Here is a 17,801-nt window from a genome sequence, read left to right as displayed (position 1 = left end):
GGCATGTGGGATCTTCGCGGACCAGGGCTCAAACCCATGTCCCCTGCATCGGCAGGCGGATTCTTAATCACTGCACCACCAGGGTAGCCCAAGGAGACAGTTTTGATCTTAGCAGATACAGTGTTTCCTGTCCTTTATCTCCCTAGGGGATTGTTGGCTGTCAGCATATACATTTGTCAATAAAACTTAGTTTCTCATCCTAAGACAAACGGCTTCCATCCTAATTTCTGGGGACTGGGGATAAACCCAAGTGACAGGAACAACTCTGGAAGTGTGTCCTTCGACCTTCAGGTAGTTTCATGTGACAACAGGGAGGACTCGGTGGGGGGAGGGGCGGGAGGGGGCAGACCCACGGCACCTGGCATTCGGTCTTTCTTTTCTGTGTCCTCAAGTCGGGTGAGACCTGTGGGCCTGATGTGCTTGCCTGAGTCTGTTGAGATTGCAGGTCAGAGCTGTGGACTGTACACGGTGCAGCAGCAGAAACTCCAGCCCTACCGCTCCCTCAGGGAAGTAGGGGACATGCTGTTGGGATAACCTGGGGTCCATTCTAATTTAGTTTCAGAAAAACATTCTAAAACTTGGGTCTGAATCCTTGCTGCACATAATGTTTCCCACGATCTGGTTCTTTCGTGCTACATGCAAGTGCCTTGCTTCCCTTCCCTGTGGCTGGTTTCTCATCTACCAAATGGCCTTTATGATAACTTCTGTGGTATTGCTGTCCCCCAACACCCATTCTCCCCCCCTCCTATTTTATTTATTTATCTTTTGGCCACATGACGAGGGGTCAATTTATCTTTTGGCCACATGACGAGGGGTCGAACCCGTGCCCCCTGCAATGGAAGTGCGGAGCCCTAACCACTGCACCTCCAGGGAAGTCCCAGCCCCTCTTACTTTTTTTAACTGTGCATTTGGATGCCTAGAGTAAAGGCAATGTTTCCCATCCTCCCTGCTGCTGGCGTGGCCGCGTAACCATGTTCGGACCAAGTGGGCGTAAGGGAAGGTGGCCTGTCTGACTTTCTGAGAAGTGCTGTAGTAGGACAGGTGCACCCACTTTGTCCTGCCTGGCTTCCTGGTGGCTACAATGTGGACATGGTGCTGGAACTAAGCAGGTCCTGGACTGTCAGGAGGAAGTGGCATATTGATGATGGCTGAGCAGAAAGATGGAAAGAACCCAGGTCAGTTATGATAGCAGAGCTGCTCACCAGCTTGGATAACCTACCTTCAGACTCTGTCTGTTGGGGGAAGGGGGGTAGAAGTAAAATTTCATCTATTTTAACCAATGTTATTTGAGTTTTCTGACACAGGCAAACCCAAACCTGATGGATTTACTTAGTCTTTCAACATTGCTGCAGGATAAAAGAGATAATGAACATAAAAGTGCTGAGCAGGGACTTCCCTGGTGGAGCAGTAGTTAATAATCCACCTGCCAATGCAGGGGTCACGGGTTCAAGCCCTGGTCCGGGAAGATCCCACATGCCGCAGAGCAACTAAGCCTGTGCGCCACAACCACTGAGCCTGCGCTCTAGAGCCCCCAAGCCACAACTACTGAGCCCGTGTGCCACAACTACTGAAGCCCACGTGCCTAGAGCCTATGCTCCGCAACAAGAGGAGCCACCGCAATGAGAAGCCAGTACACCACAACAAAGAGTAGCCCCCACTTGCTGCAACTAGAGAAAGCCTGCACGCAGCTACGAAGACCCAATGCAGCCAAAAATAAATATAAATAAATATTAAAAAAAATTTTAATTGTGGTAAAATTCACACAACATACAATTTACCATATTAGCCATTTTTAAGTGTACAGTTGAGTAGCATTAAGTACATTCGTGTAGTTGTGGAAACAACGTCCAGAACTCTCTTCCTTTTACAAAACTAAAACTCTATACCCATCAAAAAACAGCCCCCGGGCTTCTCTGGTGGCGCAGTGGTTGAGAATCTGCCTGCCAATGCAGAGGACACAGGTTCGAGCCCTAGTCTGGGAAGATCCCACATGCCGCGGAGCAACTAGGCCCGTGAGCCACAACTACTGAGCCTGCGCGTCTGGAGCCTGTGCTCCGCAACAAGAAAGGCCACGATAGTGAGAGGCCCACGCACTGTGATAAAGAGTGGCCCCTGCTTGCTGCAACTAGAGAAAGCCCTCGCACAGAAACGAAGACCCAACACAGCCAAAAATAAAAAAATAAATTTAAAAAACAAAAACAGCTCCCAATTTCCCCCTTGAATCAGGCCCTGGCAACCACCATTCTACTTTCTGTCTATGAATCTGACTAAGTAACTCATATAATTGGAATCATACTGTGACAGGCTTATTTCACTTAACATAATGTGATGGTTATTTTTATGGTGCCCAAATATTTGGTCAAACATTAATCAGGATATTTCTGTGAAGGTGTTTTTTAGATGAGGTTGACATTTACACCAGTGGACTTTGAGTAGAGCAGGTTACTCTCCGTAATGTGGGTGAGCCTCTTCTAATCAGGTGAAGGCCTTAATAGAACAAAGACTGATATCCCCAGGGCAAGAAGAGATTCTGCCAGCAGATAACCTTTGTACTTGAACTGCCGTTGTTCTCTGAGTCTCCAGGGTGCCAGCTCTGGTGCCAGTCTCCTTCAGATTTTGGACTTACCAAGCTTCCATAATTGTATGAGCCAATTCCTTAAAATAAATATCTCTGTAGATACATGCTGTTGGTTCTGTTTCTTTGGAGAACCCTGACTAATACATATAATGCCTTCAAGGTTCATCTGTGTTGTAGCACGTGTCAGAATCTCCCTCTATTTTAAGGCTGAATAATATTCCACCTCAGGGAGATACCACACTTTGTTTACCCATTCATTTGTTGATGGACACCTGGGTGGTTTCCACCTTCTGGCTACTGCAAATAATGTGGCTATGGACATGGGTATACAAATATCTGTTTGAGTCCCTGCTTTCACTTCTTTTGGGTATATACCTGGAAGTAGAATTGCTGGATATGGTAATTCTATTTTTAATTTTTTGAGGAACCTCCATACTGTTTCCATAGTGGCTGCACCAATTTACATTCCCACCAACAGTGCACAAGAGTTTCCTTTTCTCCACAGACTTGCCAACACTTGTTGTTTTCTGTTTTTTTAATAGCATCCATCCTAATGGGTGTGAAATGGTTTCTCACTGTGGTTTTGATTTGCATTTCCCTAATGATTAATGATGTTGAGCATCTTTTCATGTGCTTGTTGACCATCTGTATATCTTTCTTGGAGAAATACCTATTCAGGTCTTTTGCCCATTTTTAAATTGGGTTGTCTTCTTTTTTGTTGATCGGTTGTAGAAGTACTTTATATATACTAGATATTAGCCTTTTGTCAGATACATGATTTGCAAATATTTTCTCCTATTCTGTAGATTGTCTTTTCACTCTGTTGATTGTGTCTCTCGATGCACAGAAGTTTTAAATTTTGTTGTAGTCCAACTTATTTTTACTTTTGCTGCCTTTGCGTTTGGTATCGTCCAAGAAATCATTGCCAAATCCAACGTCATGGAGTTTTTCCCTTATTTTTCCTTCTAAGACTTTTATAGTTTAGCTGTTAAGTTTAAATCATTTTGAGTTAATTTTTATGTGTGGTGTATGGTAAGGGTCTAACTTCATTCTTTTGCATGTGGATGCTGCCTGGTTTTTTTCCTTTTTTTAACTCTTCATTCCTTCAGAAATACTACTACTTACTATAGCTTTAGGGGTGATCAAATCCATATATCCAGCTCCTACTTCTGTCTGAACTCTAGTCCCCCATTTTCAAACACCACTGAATACCTCATCGAGACAGTGAAAGTGGGGCCCTTGAAAATTAAGTTTGACAAATTAGTTCAACCTATTATGTGAGGAAACAGACTGTATCCCACACCCACTAGAATGTGGCTTAATGAGCAAAGTTAATCTAGCGAGATATATACTGAACATAGTTATCAAAGAAACGGATTCAGAGAAACAAGTATGATTAGGGTGCATCTGGCACTATTCCAGGGAGAGGCACATGGGGTCTGAGAACGGGAGCAAGCTGGTCTCTAGAAAAGTGTTTTCTCTTATAGGACAGGCACAGTTCATGGGACTTGCCCAGTGCATAGGTAATGCATCTCACTCAAATTCGTATGTTTTCCTTTTTTTGACTTAATGGTCACCAAGCAATCTTGCAGTTCACATTGGCTTCCCAAATAGGAAGAGAAAAATTAGCTTATGTTCACCGGAAATGACCCCTTTATAAATAAATCCTTTATAAATGAATTAGTGTGAATGTAAATTTTGTGATCCTGCATTTGTAATGAGCCTGATACTTTCTGAGCTTACTAAGATAATTCAGCTTCGGGACTGATGCTCAGTTAATATTTATTGAATGAATGAATGCCAAGGCCAGGCTATACCCTGGAATAAGATGCCTTTGAGAGGTCCTGGTCCTGCCTGTCCATTGATGACCCCCTTCCTCCCCCCCGACACAAACAAACACACTACGGTGTGCCCCATCAAACTGCATAACTTTAAATATCTCAGAAACTGAATATTCTTGCTCCGTCTCGAAATATCACTCCTGGCCTCCTTATTTCTGCTCTTCCAATTGCCAAAGACCAAAACGTAAAAGTTTACACAGTTAGTCAGGACCCAACTTTACTTTTATTTTATTAGATTTTATTTATTTATTGTTAGGTTTATATCACAACTATTTCTAAAGGGGATCTAAGGAAATATAATAAAAGCGTAGAGACACTAAAACTAAACCCAATCAATATTAGTAACAGTTTGGGGGGGAGGGATAAATTAGGAGATTGGGATTAACACAAACACACTACTATATATAAAACAGATCATCAACAAGGACCTACTGTATAGCACAGGGAACCCTACTTCATACTCTGTAGTAACCTAAATGGGAAAAGAATCTGAAAAGTAATAGATATATGTATATGTATAACTGAATCGCTTTGCTGTACCCCTGAAACTAACACATTGTAAATCAACTATACTCCAATATAAAGTAAAAATCAAACAAACCAGAATATTAGTAATAGCTAACTTTCGTTGAGCTTTTATAATGTGGCATGCATGGGGCTGAGCCCTTTACGTTACCCAGATGATCTCGTTTCTTTCACAAGAATCCTATAAGGTGGGTCCTGTTATTATCTCCATTTCCTAAGTGAGAAAACGGAGGCTCAGAGAGTTAAAACAACCTGACAAGGCCACCCAGCTGGTTAATGGTGGAGTCGGGATCTGAATCCAGGTGGTCTGATTTTACTAGGGCCTGTACTTAGAATTAGCAAGAAGCAATGAGAACAGAAAAAAAGAAAGTATCAAAAAATACTTTCCACTGAAATGCTAAAACAATGCACAACATGTAGCTGAGATTACTGGCAGCGAAGGCAAAGAGGAATACATAATGAGTTTAAAGAGCTCTCACGGCCAAGTTATAGAAAGCATATTCGTACATAAGTAGAAAAACTTTTCTCCCTGGCCTTGAGTTCTGAGAGGAGTTTGTTAAGGTGTTTGAGTTCATTCAATGAATGCCATTAGCAAGAAATGCAGAGGTGGTCCACGTGGGGCAAACTGCTGATTTTACCTTTGGGACAAAGCCCAAGGCCTTAGGTTAGAAGCGTCGTTCTCTAAATAAACCCTTGGGGTGAGGATGAGGGGAGGATGGAGGGACATAGTCTGGGTTTACATCCTGGTTTAACCGCATCCATCACCCATTCCCATCGCTACTCTAGAGGGCCAAGTCCCTGGCATTGTCTGGTTTACTGCGTAACCTGACTTGTTCACTTGTTTCTGGTCTCTCCCGGGCCAACATTCTTCACACTGCTTCTGGCTTATTATTTCCAAGGCATTGATTTTGCAATTTCACTCGTCTGTTCAAAAGCCATTTCAGTGATGTGCAAATTGCTTATAAGATAAAGTCTGAACGTATTAGCTTACTGTTTAAAGTCTTCTACATCCAGACTCCAAGTCTTATCACCTTCTATTCCTCTAATGGTGCGTCTTAAATTAGGGATTTCATACCCTAGGAGTGTGTGTGTGTGTGGAGAGCGGGGAGGAGGAACTCTGAAGAAATAGACCCAAGTCCAATGCATCTTCTTGAAGTGTCAAGTTTACCAGATGACAATTACTTTTTTTTTTTGGCGGTTCGCTGGCCTCTCACTGTTGTGGCCTCTCCCGTTGCGGAGCACAGGCTCCGGACGCGCAGGCTCAGTGGCCATGGCTCACGGGCCCAGCTGCTCCGCGGCATGTGGGATCTTCCCGGACCGGGGCACAAACCTGTGTCCCCTGCATCGGCAGGCAGACTCTCAACCACTGCGCCACCACCGACAATTACTTTAAAACAGCTTTTTAAATGCTAAAACAAACAGTGGTTGTATAGTAAATGCAACATTTACATGAACTTAAAACTGAGGCATCAGAGACCTTTTCAGGATTTTGGTGGGCCACCTTCCAAGACCCTGAAGGGTGTTAGTTCTTTGCCCTTTTCAAACTACCCCAGTCACCGATAGTTGGAAGTACTGACAAAAATACCGACTCTGGAACCATCCTTTTGTAAATTCCCACCCCCAAGTTTTTACACAGCTTGTAACACTGGCTCCTTTCCTGGAAGGCCTTTCCTTTAAGCCCCAGAAACTGTCCAGAATGTTTCTTGATCCTTCTGGGAAGTCACACCAATTACCAAGGTCATTTCCAGGGAGCACTTAGCATAAAATGCCCCCAGTTGTGATTTCATAGACCCATCCTGTGATATTGTGATAATAATTATATTTTTGGTCTTAGTCCCCGATCCTAGAAGAGCTCCTAAAACCCTAGAAACTTCCTAAGTGAGGAAAGCGATAGAGGTGTCTCTTGTTATGTTAATGATGTGATTATTGGAAAGCCCCTAGGTAACCAGCCTAAGGATGGGGGCTGGTTGCCAGGGGAACCAACTGAGTGATTGGAGGGGAGAAGGGCTGGAGACTGAATTCAGTCACCAATGACCGATGATTGAATCAACCTTTGTCTATGTAATGAAGCCTCCATTAAATACGCGGAAGGGTGAGGTTTGGAGAGCTTCCGGGTTGGTGGGCATGCGGAGGTGTGGGGGAGTGGAAGCTCTGTGCCCCCTGCCACACCCTTGTCCTGTGCATCTCTTCATCCTGCTGCTCCTGAGTTATATCCTTTTACATAAACTGGTGATCTAGTAAGTAAAATGCTTTCCTCAGTTCTGTCGACTGAAGAAAAAAAGTGCAATGTGAGAGTTGTGCGTTAAGTTTTATTGGGGGAAAATGAGGACTATGGCCTGGGAAACAGCATTTCGGATAGCTCTGAGGAACTGCTCCAGAGAGGTGCGGGGTGGGGGGGGGGAGGTGAGTGTTCTGTATGATTTTAGTGAAGGGGGGACGTGCAAGCACACATGTTGGCAGAGCCTGGCTGCTAGTCAGGAGGAGGCGATGTCCCCGTTGATGACTTTAGTGCTTTTCTGGATATAAGGAGATGCAAGAATTGGGCTCATAAAATCTTCTCCTGAAAATTTCTATCTAAAGACCTGTTCTGCCAGTTTTTCCCAGAGCACAGAGGGCCTCATTCCTGACCTCTGCCCTGAACTCCTTTCAGGGGGCGTTGAAGGTCAGCAGCTGCAGCGGCTCGTGATTTAATCCTCGTAGAGGTAGATGGCAAGGGCCAATTTGTAGCTGGCAATTCCGTCAGCTACTCTAGCAAATTAATCAAACCCAAGGAGGAGGTCGTGGGAACCTCTTGACTTCCAGCCAGTAGGTGAGCAGCACAGGTGACAACCTAGTGACTGGTGTCTCACGTCGCAGTCATGTGGGACTGAGCTCCTAACGTGTGGGATCCCAGTTACCTCCAGATAGATAGTGTCAGAATTGGGTTACTGGGTGGTGTTGGAAAACACACACTGGATATGCCTTCAGAAAAGCTCACAGGGATCATGCAGTGCTATCCCCTGCTGGACAAAGGAGAACCCACGTCCAGGGAGGTGAAGGTGATGTGCTTTGACACCGACCAGGTGTGCTCCTCCAAGCAGGGCTGGTGCCCAGGAGCAACAATCCTAAACTTGGCTTCCAGAGTGCTTTCCCTCACCTGGTCTCAACCCTGCAGAGGTGGGCAGGGCAGGTACTGTCCATTATAGAGGTAAAATAACCAATATATTAAGGTCTGACAGGAGCGAGGACTATTAACCAGACCGAACTACACACAGCAAAGTGAATTTCCTGACACTGGGCTGTGGTGAAAGAAAGTACAGCATTTACTGCAGGGCCAAGAGAGGAGCACAGCGGCTCAGGCTCACAAGACCTGAACTCCCCATGGCTTTCAGGGAAGTGTTTTTAAAGGCAACCTTTGGGGTGAGCGCTTCTGATTGGTCAGTGGTGAGGTAGCAGGGTGGTGTTTCAGGAATCTTAATCAGCAACCTTCTGGTTCCTAACCGTCTGGAGTCCACATGCTTGTGCTCAGCGTGTAGTCACCATCCTCCACCTGGGGGAGGTGTCTTAGTTTCTGCAGAAAAACTCAAAGATAAGTGTCAGATTGTTAGGTATATGCCTTGAGGAGGCATATACATAAGAGTTTATCCCTGAACTATTGTTGTTACTTCTCTTGGTTAACTGCTTTCCTTTGTTTCTGCATTGCCTCATTTCCCTCATTAGTAACTACCTGTGCTGTCCCTTGGAACTTAGGGAACCGTCGGAAGCTAAAGTCTTTTTCTTTTTTTTTAAAGAGATTCTAATTTCTTTTTTAAAATTTATTTATTTATTTTTGGCTGCGTTGGGTCTTCGTTGCTGTGCGCGGGCTTTCTCTAGTTGCGGGGAGCGGGGGCTACTCTTTGTTGCGGTGCGCGGGCTTCTCATTGCGGTGGCTTTTCGTTGTGGAGCACAGGCTCTCGGCACACGGGCTCAGTAGTTGTGGCTCGCGGGCTCTAGAGCGCAGGCTCAGTAGTTGTGGTGCAGGAGCTTAGTTGCTCCAAGGCATGTGGGATCTTCCCGGACCAGGGCTCGAACCCATGTCCCCTGCATTGACAGGCAGATTCTTGACCACTGCGCCACCAGGGAAGACCCTAAAGTCTTTTTCTACGAACAAGAAACGGAGGACATAGGGGGGCTTTTGGGCGGGAGGGCCCTGCTCAGTTCCAATTCCCCCATTTTTCTTTTTGTTGATACTTCTCAATCCTGAGGGGAACAGGCACGGAATAAGAAAGGGAATAAAGTTTTGGACAGAGAGGTTAATCATAAACTGAGCAGAGGAAACTGGTTTTACAGGGGCTCAGTTTCAGGACCAGAATACAGGCTTCCTGAATCAGCTACAGCACCTGGCCCCTCAGGTGTTTGATAAACACGGCCAACTGAAGTCAAGCGACTGCTGAGCTCCCAGGATTATGGGCGCCAGCTAGCGGAGGCGCGAACATTCCACAGCTGGCGCGCGGCACGGGTAGGAAGAACACCCTGTCGCGACCACAGCCTCCGACGGCCCCTCCCTCCCGCGAGCCAGCCGCGAAAGCGCAGTGACGCAAAAAGGGGAGGTCCAGCCCCAGCAAGACACGGAGTGCGCACGCGCAGCGAAATGGGCTGTGCAACGCAGGTCGGTCTTCCGGGTAACGCAGACCGAGGCCTGGACGAGCCCGCCGCGCAAGCGCAGTGGCACAACAGGCAACCGGCCCCCGCCGAGCCCCGGAGTGCGCACGCGCACTGGCGCGGGGCGTGCATCGCGACGGGCTTCCGTGGGGGACGCCGACACCGGCGAGCCGGGGTTTCAGGTTCAGTGGCGTCCGCTCGGACTCCTCGTCGGCCGGGTTTCGGCGGAGCAGCCCTCCCGCCGAGGAAGGTGAGCGCGGTGCCGAGGACGCGGAGCAAAAAGGAGAAAGGGCAGGCTCCGGGAGAAATGCAAGGGGGCGGGCCGGCCGGTGGCGGGAAAACGTCCCCGAGCTGGGGCGGGCTTGACATGTGATTGACAGGCCAGACACCAATCCAAGGGCTGGGGAGGCCGCGGGGCGGGACCTGGCCGTGAGCCGCCGGCCGCGGGGCGGATCCGCCGGCCGTGCGAAGCGTGAGTTCCTTACGTTGTAGTGCCTGCTGGTCCCTGCAGCGCTACCGAATGTGCCGTTACCTGTCCCCCGCAGGTGAGGAAACAGGCTCAGGGATGTGGACTTTAGCACGGATACAGCCGGGATCCCACATTGGGCAGTCTGACCCCAGAGCCCTCCTGCCGCCCGGGGGACCAAGGTGGAGCAGGAGGAGTGCGATGGCTGGAATGGACCAGCGTGTGGGAGGCAGTGCCGAGAAAAGTGGAGAGAAATGTTAGCCCAGTGTGAGAGCTCTGCGGGCGGAGCTGGGAGGGGGACAGAAGCAAGATGCGAATATGGGGTTGGGGCCAGCTCCGGATTCCCAGCAGGTGCGCTGGAGCCGGGTCGTCTCCCAGGTGTGTGACGTTAAAGCACTTTAGGAGGGGGACAGTAGGATGGTACCTGGACATGGATGTCTCATCGGCTCAGGCTGCCATAACAAAACGCCATATACTGGGTGGCTTAAACAATAGAAACTTCTCTCTCACAGGTCTAGAGGCTGGGAATTCAAGGCCACAGTCCTTATAAGAGTTTAGGACCCCACTCTTAGGACTTCATTTAATCCTGATTACCTCCTTCATTTCATGTTAATTACTCCCTAAAAGCTCTCTCTGCAGATACAGCCTCACATTGGGGGTTAGGGCTTTAACGCATGAATTTGGAGGCGGGGCGGTGGGGGGGGACACGATTCAGACTGTAGCAATAGTTTGTACCCAGGCAAATAAATGATCATCGAAGACTGAAGAAAATGAGCACTTTCAGGCCTAACGTGCCCCTGAGATGCTCTCACGTATCTTAGCCCATTTAATGAGCATGAGATTTGCCTTCGCATTGGTGGGGAGTTCTAGGGAGAACTTGGGTGGGAGCTCGTGTCCACGCAGCCAGCCTGAAGAGGTCGGGAAAAGTTCCACCAAACATTCTTAATAGCACTTAGTATATCCATTATTCATGGATTTAGCTAAACCCTTCTTTTAACTTAGGGTTTAGCTTGTGCTGCTCCTGGAATAATGAGATCCGTAATTACCACCCACGGAGAAGTGGAATAATAATTACTTTTGTTCTGTATTGTTTCGTGTTGTCATTCTAAAGTTTGGTAACTGAGTCTTTCCACCCTACTTACCCTGGTGGGAGGAAGATCAGAAATCTACAGCTTGGAGGCAGATGTGCTTTCAAATCTTGGATTCAAGCCCTTGCTGAGTGACTGTGGGCAAGTCACTTAACCTTTCTGAGGTTCAGTTATTTCAGCTGTAAAATAGAGCTAATAAAAATCCTGGCCACATAGGGTTGTGAGGTTATATGGAAGCAGTTTGAAACCATTAAAGAACTGGCCCTCGGCCTAAATATTTAAGTCATAGACTTCTTCTCCCCACCCCTCTGAGGAGCAGAAACCCGCCCCACGGCTCCCACCTCAAGCTGGCCATTCATTCATCAAATTGTTCCTGAATGCCTGCTGAGTGCCGAAGCACCTGTTCTGAATGCTGGGGGAAGAACAAGACGGACAAGGCTCCTCCTTTTATGCTATTCATATTCTAGTGGGGGAGGACAGTAAATAAGTTCGCATAGCGCTAAGACCTATGAACAAAAGAAAGAGTACTTCAGATCAATGAGATAAAAAAGTGACTTCAGCCGAGTGGTGTGTGTGTGTGTGTCTGTGTGTGTGTCTGTGTGTGTGTGTGTGTCTCTGTGTGTCTGTGTGTGTTTGGAGGGGGTATTTGACCACTGGAGGGTGCCACATACAGGGAGAGGCCTCTGAGGAGCTGAGCTGAGTCCTAAACGTTGAGGACTCCAAGCAGGCGGGGACGGCAGGTGCGAGGCCCAGGCTGATTGGGTCAGGGTGGGGTCCTCACCCAGCCGTCTCTAGGCTGCCCAGTGATCTGTCTTACAAGGAGAGGAGGGACGGGTCAGATTTTTCTCTTGGGATTTAGAACTACGAAACAAGAAAAGACTTCCCTTGGCAGTGGGAGCTGAAGCCAGAGGTCGAGGGGGCTGCAGGCAGAGGTGGCGTGCAGGCTGACTTTGGGGTAAAGCAGAAGCTGCCAGGCGAGCAGAGGAAGCCGGGCAGGCTCCACCTGGCCCGCGACGACGGAGCAGGAGAATGGGAGTCCGCGGGGCATCTGCGGGTGTTTACCATTGGTGGGCTTCCTGGATCCATCTTGAAACCTGAACCACTTTGCAGTTCTAGTCTGCAGGGAGTCCCACCCCGTCCGTGGCTTCTGCTCTTGGTTTTTCCAGGTGGTCTGTATTCTCAGTCTCTCAATATGTATCTTTTCAGTAAATCTCCCTTTTATTTATGCTAGTTCTCTTTTGCAGACACGTGAGTTGGACTCAAACAGAGCCATGTGGACCTGGGTTTGGATCCCTGGGTTTCCTTTCTGAGCTGAGTCTTTGAGGAGTTACTTAATTTCTGTAAGCGTCAGGATCCAAAGACCATCTGCTTACAGCGTTGTACAGATTAAACGAGACACCAGAAGTGGAGGGGCCTGCAGAGCGTTTAACACAGGGCAGGTGCTCAGAGTTTGTTAGGGCCGTTCTCCTTTCCCTTCACGTTTTACTGGGTTTCTGATTACACACTTCTCTCTTGGATTGAATTGTCCTGGTTTTAAGTCATCCTTCTTATCGTCATCCCTCCACCTCGGTCCTCGTTTTAACTGCCCCTAAACTCTTAACTGGAAGAACATCACGCAACTCCCTTCTCTGATACATGAATTGACGTGGTCACTGGTCTTCCTGAGGCCAGTTATGTAGCAAAGGCATAAATGGGATTTAGATTTATTCATATTTGTACTGAGGTGAGCTGGGCCTGCTTAAATAGCTCAGAGCAGTGACTTCCAAAGACAGAGTGGGGCCCGGATGGAAAATGGTGACTAAAGGAAGAAGGGGTGTGTCAAAGCTGTCTCAGAGAGATCAGGGTCAGAAGAGGAGGGAAAACGTGGAGTAAGTGTGGAGCAGAGATGTTTTTCTTAGACCTGGGCCTGCAGGGGCAGACAAGTGCCGAGGCCTCAGTTCTGGGAAGCCCTTCCAGCCAGGGCTCAGCCGCCTGCAGAGGGCCCTCCAGGCTGGGGCCCCAGGGAAGGCTCTTAGGGGGCGGCTCTGGTTTGTACTGGAAGTGGCGGCTGGGATGAATTAGATGCAAACGGAGGATGCCTGTTGGGTAGGGATGGGTGTGTGACATGCAGAAAAGCTGTGCTCGGTTTCTCCGCCTGTGGGTCACGACCTCTTAGGTCTTCACAGCAGGGGCAGGAGAAGCAGTTTTGTCCTGCGATGTTGGGAGACATGGCTGGGAGATGTGGCAGAAGAGAAATTAATGACTGCAGAAGTAATTACGGGCTCTCCAAAAGAAATTTCCAGGCCCTTAGAAAGGTGTGCACGCGGGCAGAACGGCAGGGGTTTCCGGCAGGGCTTCCTGGGCTGCGTCCCCCTGTATCCCGTTGTGATGAACGTTCCGTGGCCAGGCCTCATGGGGAGGCACGTGAGGGAAGGAGCATAGCCTCTGCTTGCAGAACATGTCCCTCCTGGGGAGGAAGTCCATGACTAGTGTTGAGGCCCCTCCTAGGAACCGTTCAGGATCTCGGGCCAGTACTGCCTGGCCCATCAGAGAGCTACTAGATTTTCTTTTTACCCCCCAGGACCATGGCTGACAAAACGGAAGAGGCTGGTGGCGTCCACTTCCCTTTTCCCTTCACACCCTATGCCATCCAGAAAGACTTCATGGCAGCGCTGTACCAGGTGTTGGAGGCTGGCAAGATTGGGATATTTGAGAGTCCAACCGGCACCGTAAGTATTTGGGGCCTGAAGAGGGTCTAGGGAGACTCTGATGACAGGTCAGAGCCAGCGTGCTTGTCTGCATGTGCAGAGAGTCGTGGTTTGAGGTTGAGCGAAGTCATTCTTTCTGAGTAGTGGCCGTTTCTGTCTATTAAGCCGTTAAACACAGGCCCGGGGTCTGAGAAAAATTAGGCTAAAGGCAAATGAGAATTTTAATGGCCATGGAAACCACGACCGTAGCACTGAAACCTTCCGGATTTTTCTGGGCGCATGACCGCTTTGATGCTGAGAAACGTGGAAATTACTCTGGCTTATCCACAGATCCGACGTATTGGTTTACTCTCCAGGAACTGGGTTACTGAGGGCCGGAGGGGTCCAGTCCAGAGCCCCTTAGTTTTGCTTCCTGGCCTGGGAAGAGGGGGTTTGTTAGAGGTTGGCCGCGGAGGACTGTTAGGTTCCCACTTCTCTCTTGCCCTTTATTACCTTCTAGAGCAAGTGTCGCGTGAGAGCTAGCTGCCTGTGTGGGTGCTGCTGTGACCTCCTGGAGGACGAGGACCTCGAGGTCCTCTCCTCTGTGTCCCCGTCATCTGCGGGGAGCTTGGCACGGTCGGCCTCGGGGCTCTTAAGCTGTGTGTGTGTAATGAATGAACGAAGGAAAGTGACTTATTCCTTCTCATCCACTGACGGGAGTGTGTCACTCTCTCCTGGGATGACATGATCTGCTGGGGCAGGAAGAGGGCAGATGGGCCGCTCTCTTGTTCCGTTTTGTTCCTTCAGATACAGCGAGTGGGAGAGGCTCCGTTCCGCCAGTTCACACAACATGGGTCATGAAGATACTGTGCAGAGTGAGGGTTTTTTGTATTTTTGGTTTTTTTGGCTGCGTTGGGTCTTTGTTGCTGCGCGCGGGCTTTTCTCTAGTTGTGGCGAGCGGGGGCTACTCTTCGTTGTGGTGCGCAGGCTTCCTATTGTGGTGGCTTCTCTTGTTGTGGAGCACGGGCTCTAGGCGCGTGGGATTCAGTAGTTGTGGCTCACAGGCTCAAGAGCGCAGGCTCAGTAGTTGTGGCGCACGGGCTTAGTTGCTCCACAGCATGTGGGATCTTCCCGGACCAGGGCTCGAACCCGTGTCCCCTGCCTTGGCAGACGAATTCTTAACCATTGCGCCACCAGGGAAGCCCGAGGGGTTTTTAAAGTAGCATCTTTCTACCAGCATCCGACCTTCCATTTACACCCAGTGCACGTGGGGACTTCACTGGTGGTCCACTCTGCGCTTGCACTGCACGGGCTGTGGGTTCGATCTCTGCTTGGGGAACTAAGATCCCGCAGCCAAAAACAAATAAATAAGCCCAGTGCCTGGGACGTCTGCCCTCCTGACCCCCCCACCGAAAGACTGGCTAGGGTCAGGAGCAACTTCCTGTAATTAGATCTGAGGAGCTCAGGTCCCCAGCCGACCACCTGCCACATCTGACATTGTTAAGCATCTCATCTTCCTCTCTTTAAAGTCACGTGAAACACTGAATCAAAGAACAGTGCCTATCATTTAAAAAGTCACATTTATCAAACGTTGTTCCTTGGGCAGGTGCTTTTAAGTCTTTTAACTGTTTCTTAAGAAATATACTTGGGGGCTTCCCTGGTGGCGCAGTGGTTGAGGGTCCGCCTGCCGATGCAGGGGATACGGGTTCGTGCCCTGGTCCGGGAAGGTCCCACATGCCGTGGAGTGGCTGGGCCCGTGAGCCATGGCCGCTGAGCCTGCGCGTCCGGAGCCTGTGCTCCGCAATGGGAGAGGCCACAACAGTGAGAGGCCCGCGTACTGCAAAAAAAAAAATAAAAGAATAAAAGAAATACACTTGGCTAGAATATGTTGAAATTACAAGCTTATGCCGCTGTTTCTCGCCTTATTGATCTTAATCGTTGGGACCTTCTTGTGGTAGATAAGGTGAGCTTCCTCCCTGGTGTGGTTATATATTTTTAGTCTCTTTTTTTTCTTGAATAATCTTTTGTCTCTTTTTTAAGAGTCGATAGTTGTCTTTTAAAGGTTTGTGTAGTTTTTAAGGTACTTATGCCTGTTCCGCTCACAGCATCCAGTGGTCTCTCAGTATCACACTTCATCATAAAATTATTACCTTCATCTGCCCGGGCTGCCATCACAAAACACCACAGATGGAGTGGGCACAATGGCGGGAATTTATCGTCTCACAGTCTGGAGGCCGGAGGTCCCGAATGAGGTGTCAGCAGGGCTGTCCAGGCCCCCTCCTCCGCGTGTGGACGGCAGGCTTCTCCACGGCTCTTCCCATCGTCTGCCTTCCTTGCCTTTGTGTCCACATTTCCCCTTTTTACAAGGGTACCGGTCTTACTGGGTCAGGGCCACCCTCCTCTTAACTCAGTACATCTGCTATGACCTTATTTTCAAGTAGGGGCCCATTCTGAGACACTGGGGGTTAGGACTTGAACATGTAAATTTGGGGGGACACAATTCACCCCATATCAAGGACCTACGGGGAGAATTCTGGCCTTTAAACCGACAGTTGTGCTCCCAGAGCAGTTGGCTTGCTTTCACGTTTCCTGACACTGGGACTCGTGGGGCTGGTCACCTTCTGTCCGCACGTTGGCTGCATCTCCCCGCCAGCAAGTCGTATCCGGGATTCCAGGCTGTGCGTTTTTTTGGCTTTATTTTCTGGGCTGTTGATTCAGTTTCTCCCATTCTTCTGATTATGATGACCTGCAGTACTCATATACAACTTGATTAGCCACTTTCATTCTCTGAGGACCAGTGAGCCATATAAGTAAAGAATTTCACTTTTATTTCTCCCTTTTTCCTATTTTTTTCCCCCAGCCATTCTCTTGCCAGTCCCCTTCTTTTTCCTTCCTTTCCGAGGCTGGCCTTAGAGCACCCTCTGATATTTAAAGTCAGACCTCCCTCGAAGGCTTTATTAAAATGGGAAAGGTGGGCTTCCCTGGTGGTGCAGTGGTTAAGAATCCGTCTGCCAAGGCAGGGGACACAGGTTCGAGCCCTGGTCTGGGAGGATTCCACATGCCGCGGAGCAGCTAAGCCCGTGCGCCGTAACTACTGAGCCTGCGCTCTAGAGCCAGTGAGCCACAACTACTGAGCCCGCGTGCCACAACTACTGAAGCCCGCGCGCCTAGAGCCAGCGCTCTGCAACAAGAGAAGCCACCGCAATGAGAAGCCCGCGCACCGCAATGAAGAGTAGCCCCTGCTCGCCACAACTAGAGAAAACTCGCGCACAGCAACAAAGACCCAACACAGCCAAAAATTAATAAAATAAAATAAATTTTTTAAAAAAGCTTTAAAAAAACAAAACGGGAAAGGTCATTAGGGAAGCTTCGTTTCTCATCCTCTATTTCTGAGAACGTGTTTCTTCCCATAGGGAAAATCCTTAAGTCTCATTTGTGGGGCCCTCTCCTGGCTCCGCGACTTTGAACAGAAGAAACAGGAAGAGGAGGAGCGTCTCCTTGAGGCCGGAGCCGACCCCTTAAACGATGGGAAGGGCCAGGCCCCGTGTCCCCCACCCTCCTGCCAGCAGAGCCCAGGCTCCCCGAGGGCCGCTGGAGAGCCCGACTGGGTCACTCAGTTTGTGCAGAAGAAAGAAGAAAGGGAGCTGGTGGACCGGCTAAAGGTGAGATCGGGTTGCGAGAGGTGGGGTGATCCGGAAGCGGGGCCTCCGGGAGGATTTCGGGTGGATCCCGAAGCAGGACAGCTCGTGTCCTCACGGTGCCCCTCAGCCCCCCGGCCACCGCCCTGGTGGAGGGTGCTGCGCCCTCGCTGTCAGTAGAAAGCTGATGTCACCAGGCCTTCCCTAGGTTGGCGGTTCCCATCCTTTCCCAGGAAAGGAACCGCACCGTTGCCATTGGCCACAGGCTTCCCTGGCTGCAGACTCGCTTACGGGCTGCACTGGATGGAGAGCGTGGGGCTTCGGGAGGGAGGCGCGCACTTCCCGCAGCAGTGAGCTCGACAGCTTGGCCGACAGGAGG

General features: G+C 49.3%; 1 protein-coding gene across 13 annotated transcripts in view; it reads left to right on the top strand.

The window, feature by feature from the left end:
• Positions 1-9,026: 9,026 nt before the first annotated feature.
• The window catches only part of DDX11 (DEAD/H-box helicase 11), a 31,748-nt gene continuing 22,973 nt past the window's right edge, over positions 9,027-17,801 (top strand). For 5 of the 13 annotated variants that reach the window (XM_027093311.1, XM_027093309.1, XM_027093310.1 and 2 more), the window contains exons 1-3: positions 10,116-13,412; positions 13,679-13,826; positions 17,198-17,446. In XM_027093311.1, coding sequence (XP_026949112.1) covers positions 13,357-13,412; positions 13,679-13,826; positions 17,198-17,446 — 453 coding nt within the window. In that variant the 5' untranslated portion in view covers positions 10,116-13,356. The other 8 variants (XM_027093301.1, XM_027093307.1, XM_027093305.1 and 5 more) reach the window with 8 other exon arrangements.

The sequence above is a fragment of the Aethalodelphis obliquidens genome, unplaced genomic scaffold, assembly GCF_003676395.1.
Source record: "Aethalodelphis obliquidens isolate GAN/ISIS:26980383/991018 unplaced genomic scaffold, ASM367639v1 scaffold83, whole genome shotgun sequence".
In the NCBI taxonomy this organism is placed as follows: Eukaryota; Metazoa; Chordata; class Mammalia; order Artiodactyla; family Delphinidae; genus Aethalodelphis; species Aethalodelphis obliquidens.
Note: the sequence above shows the minus strand (reverse complement) of the source record. Positions and strands in the feature narration are given on the sequence as shown.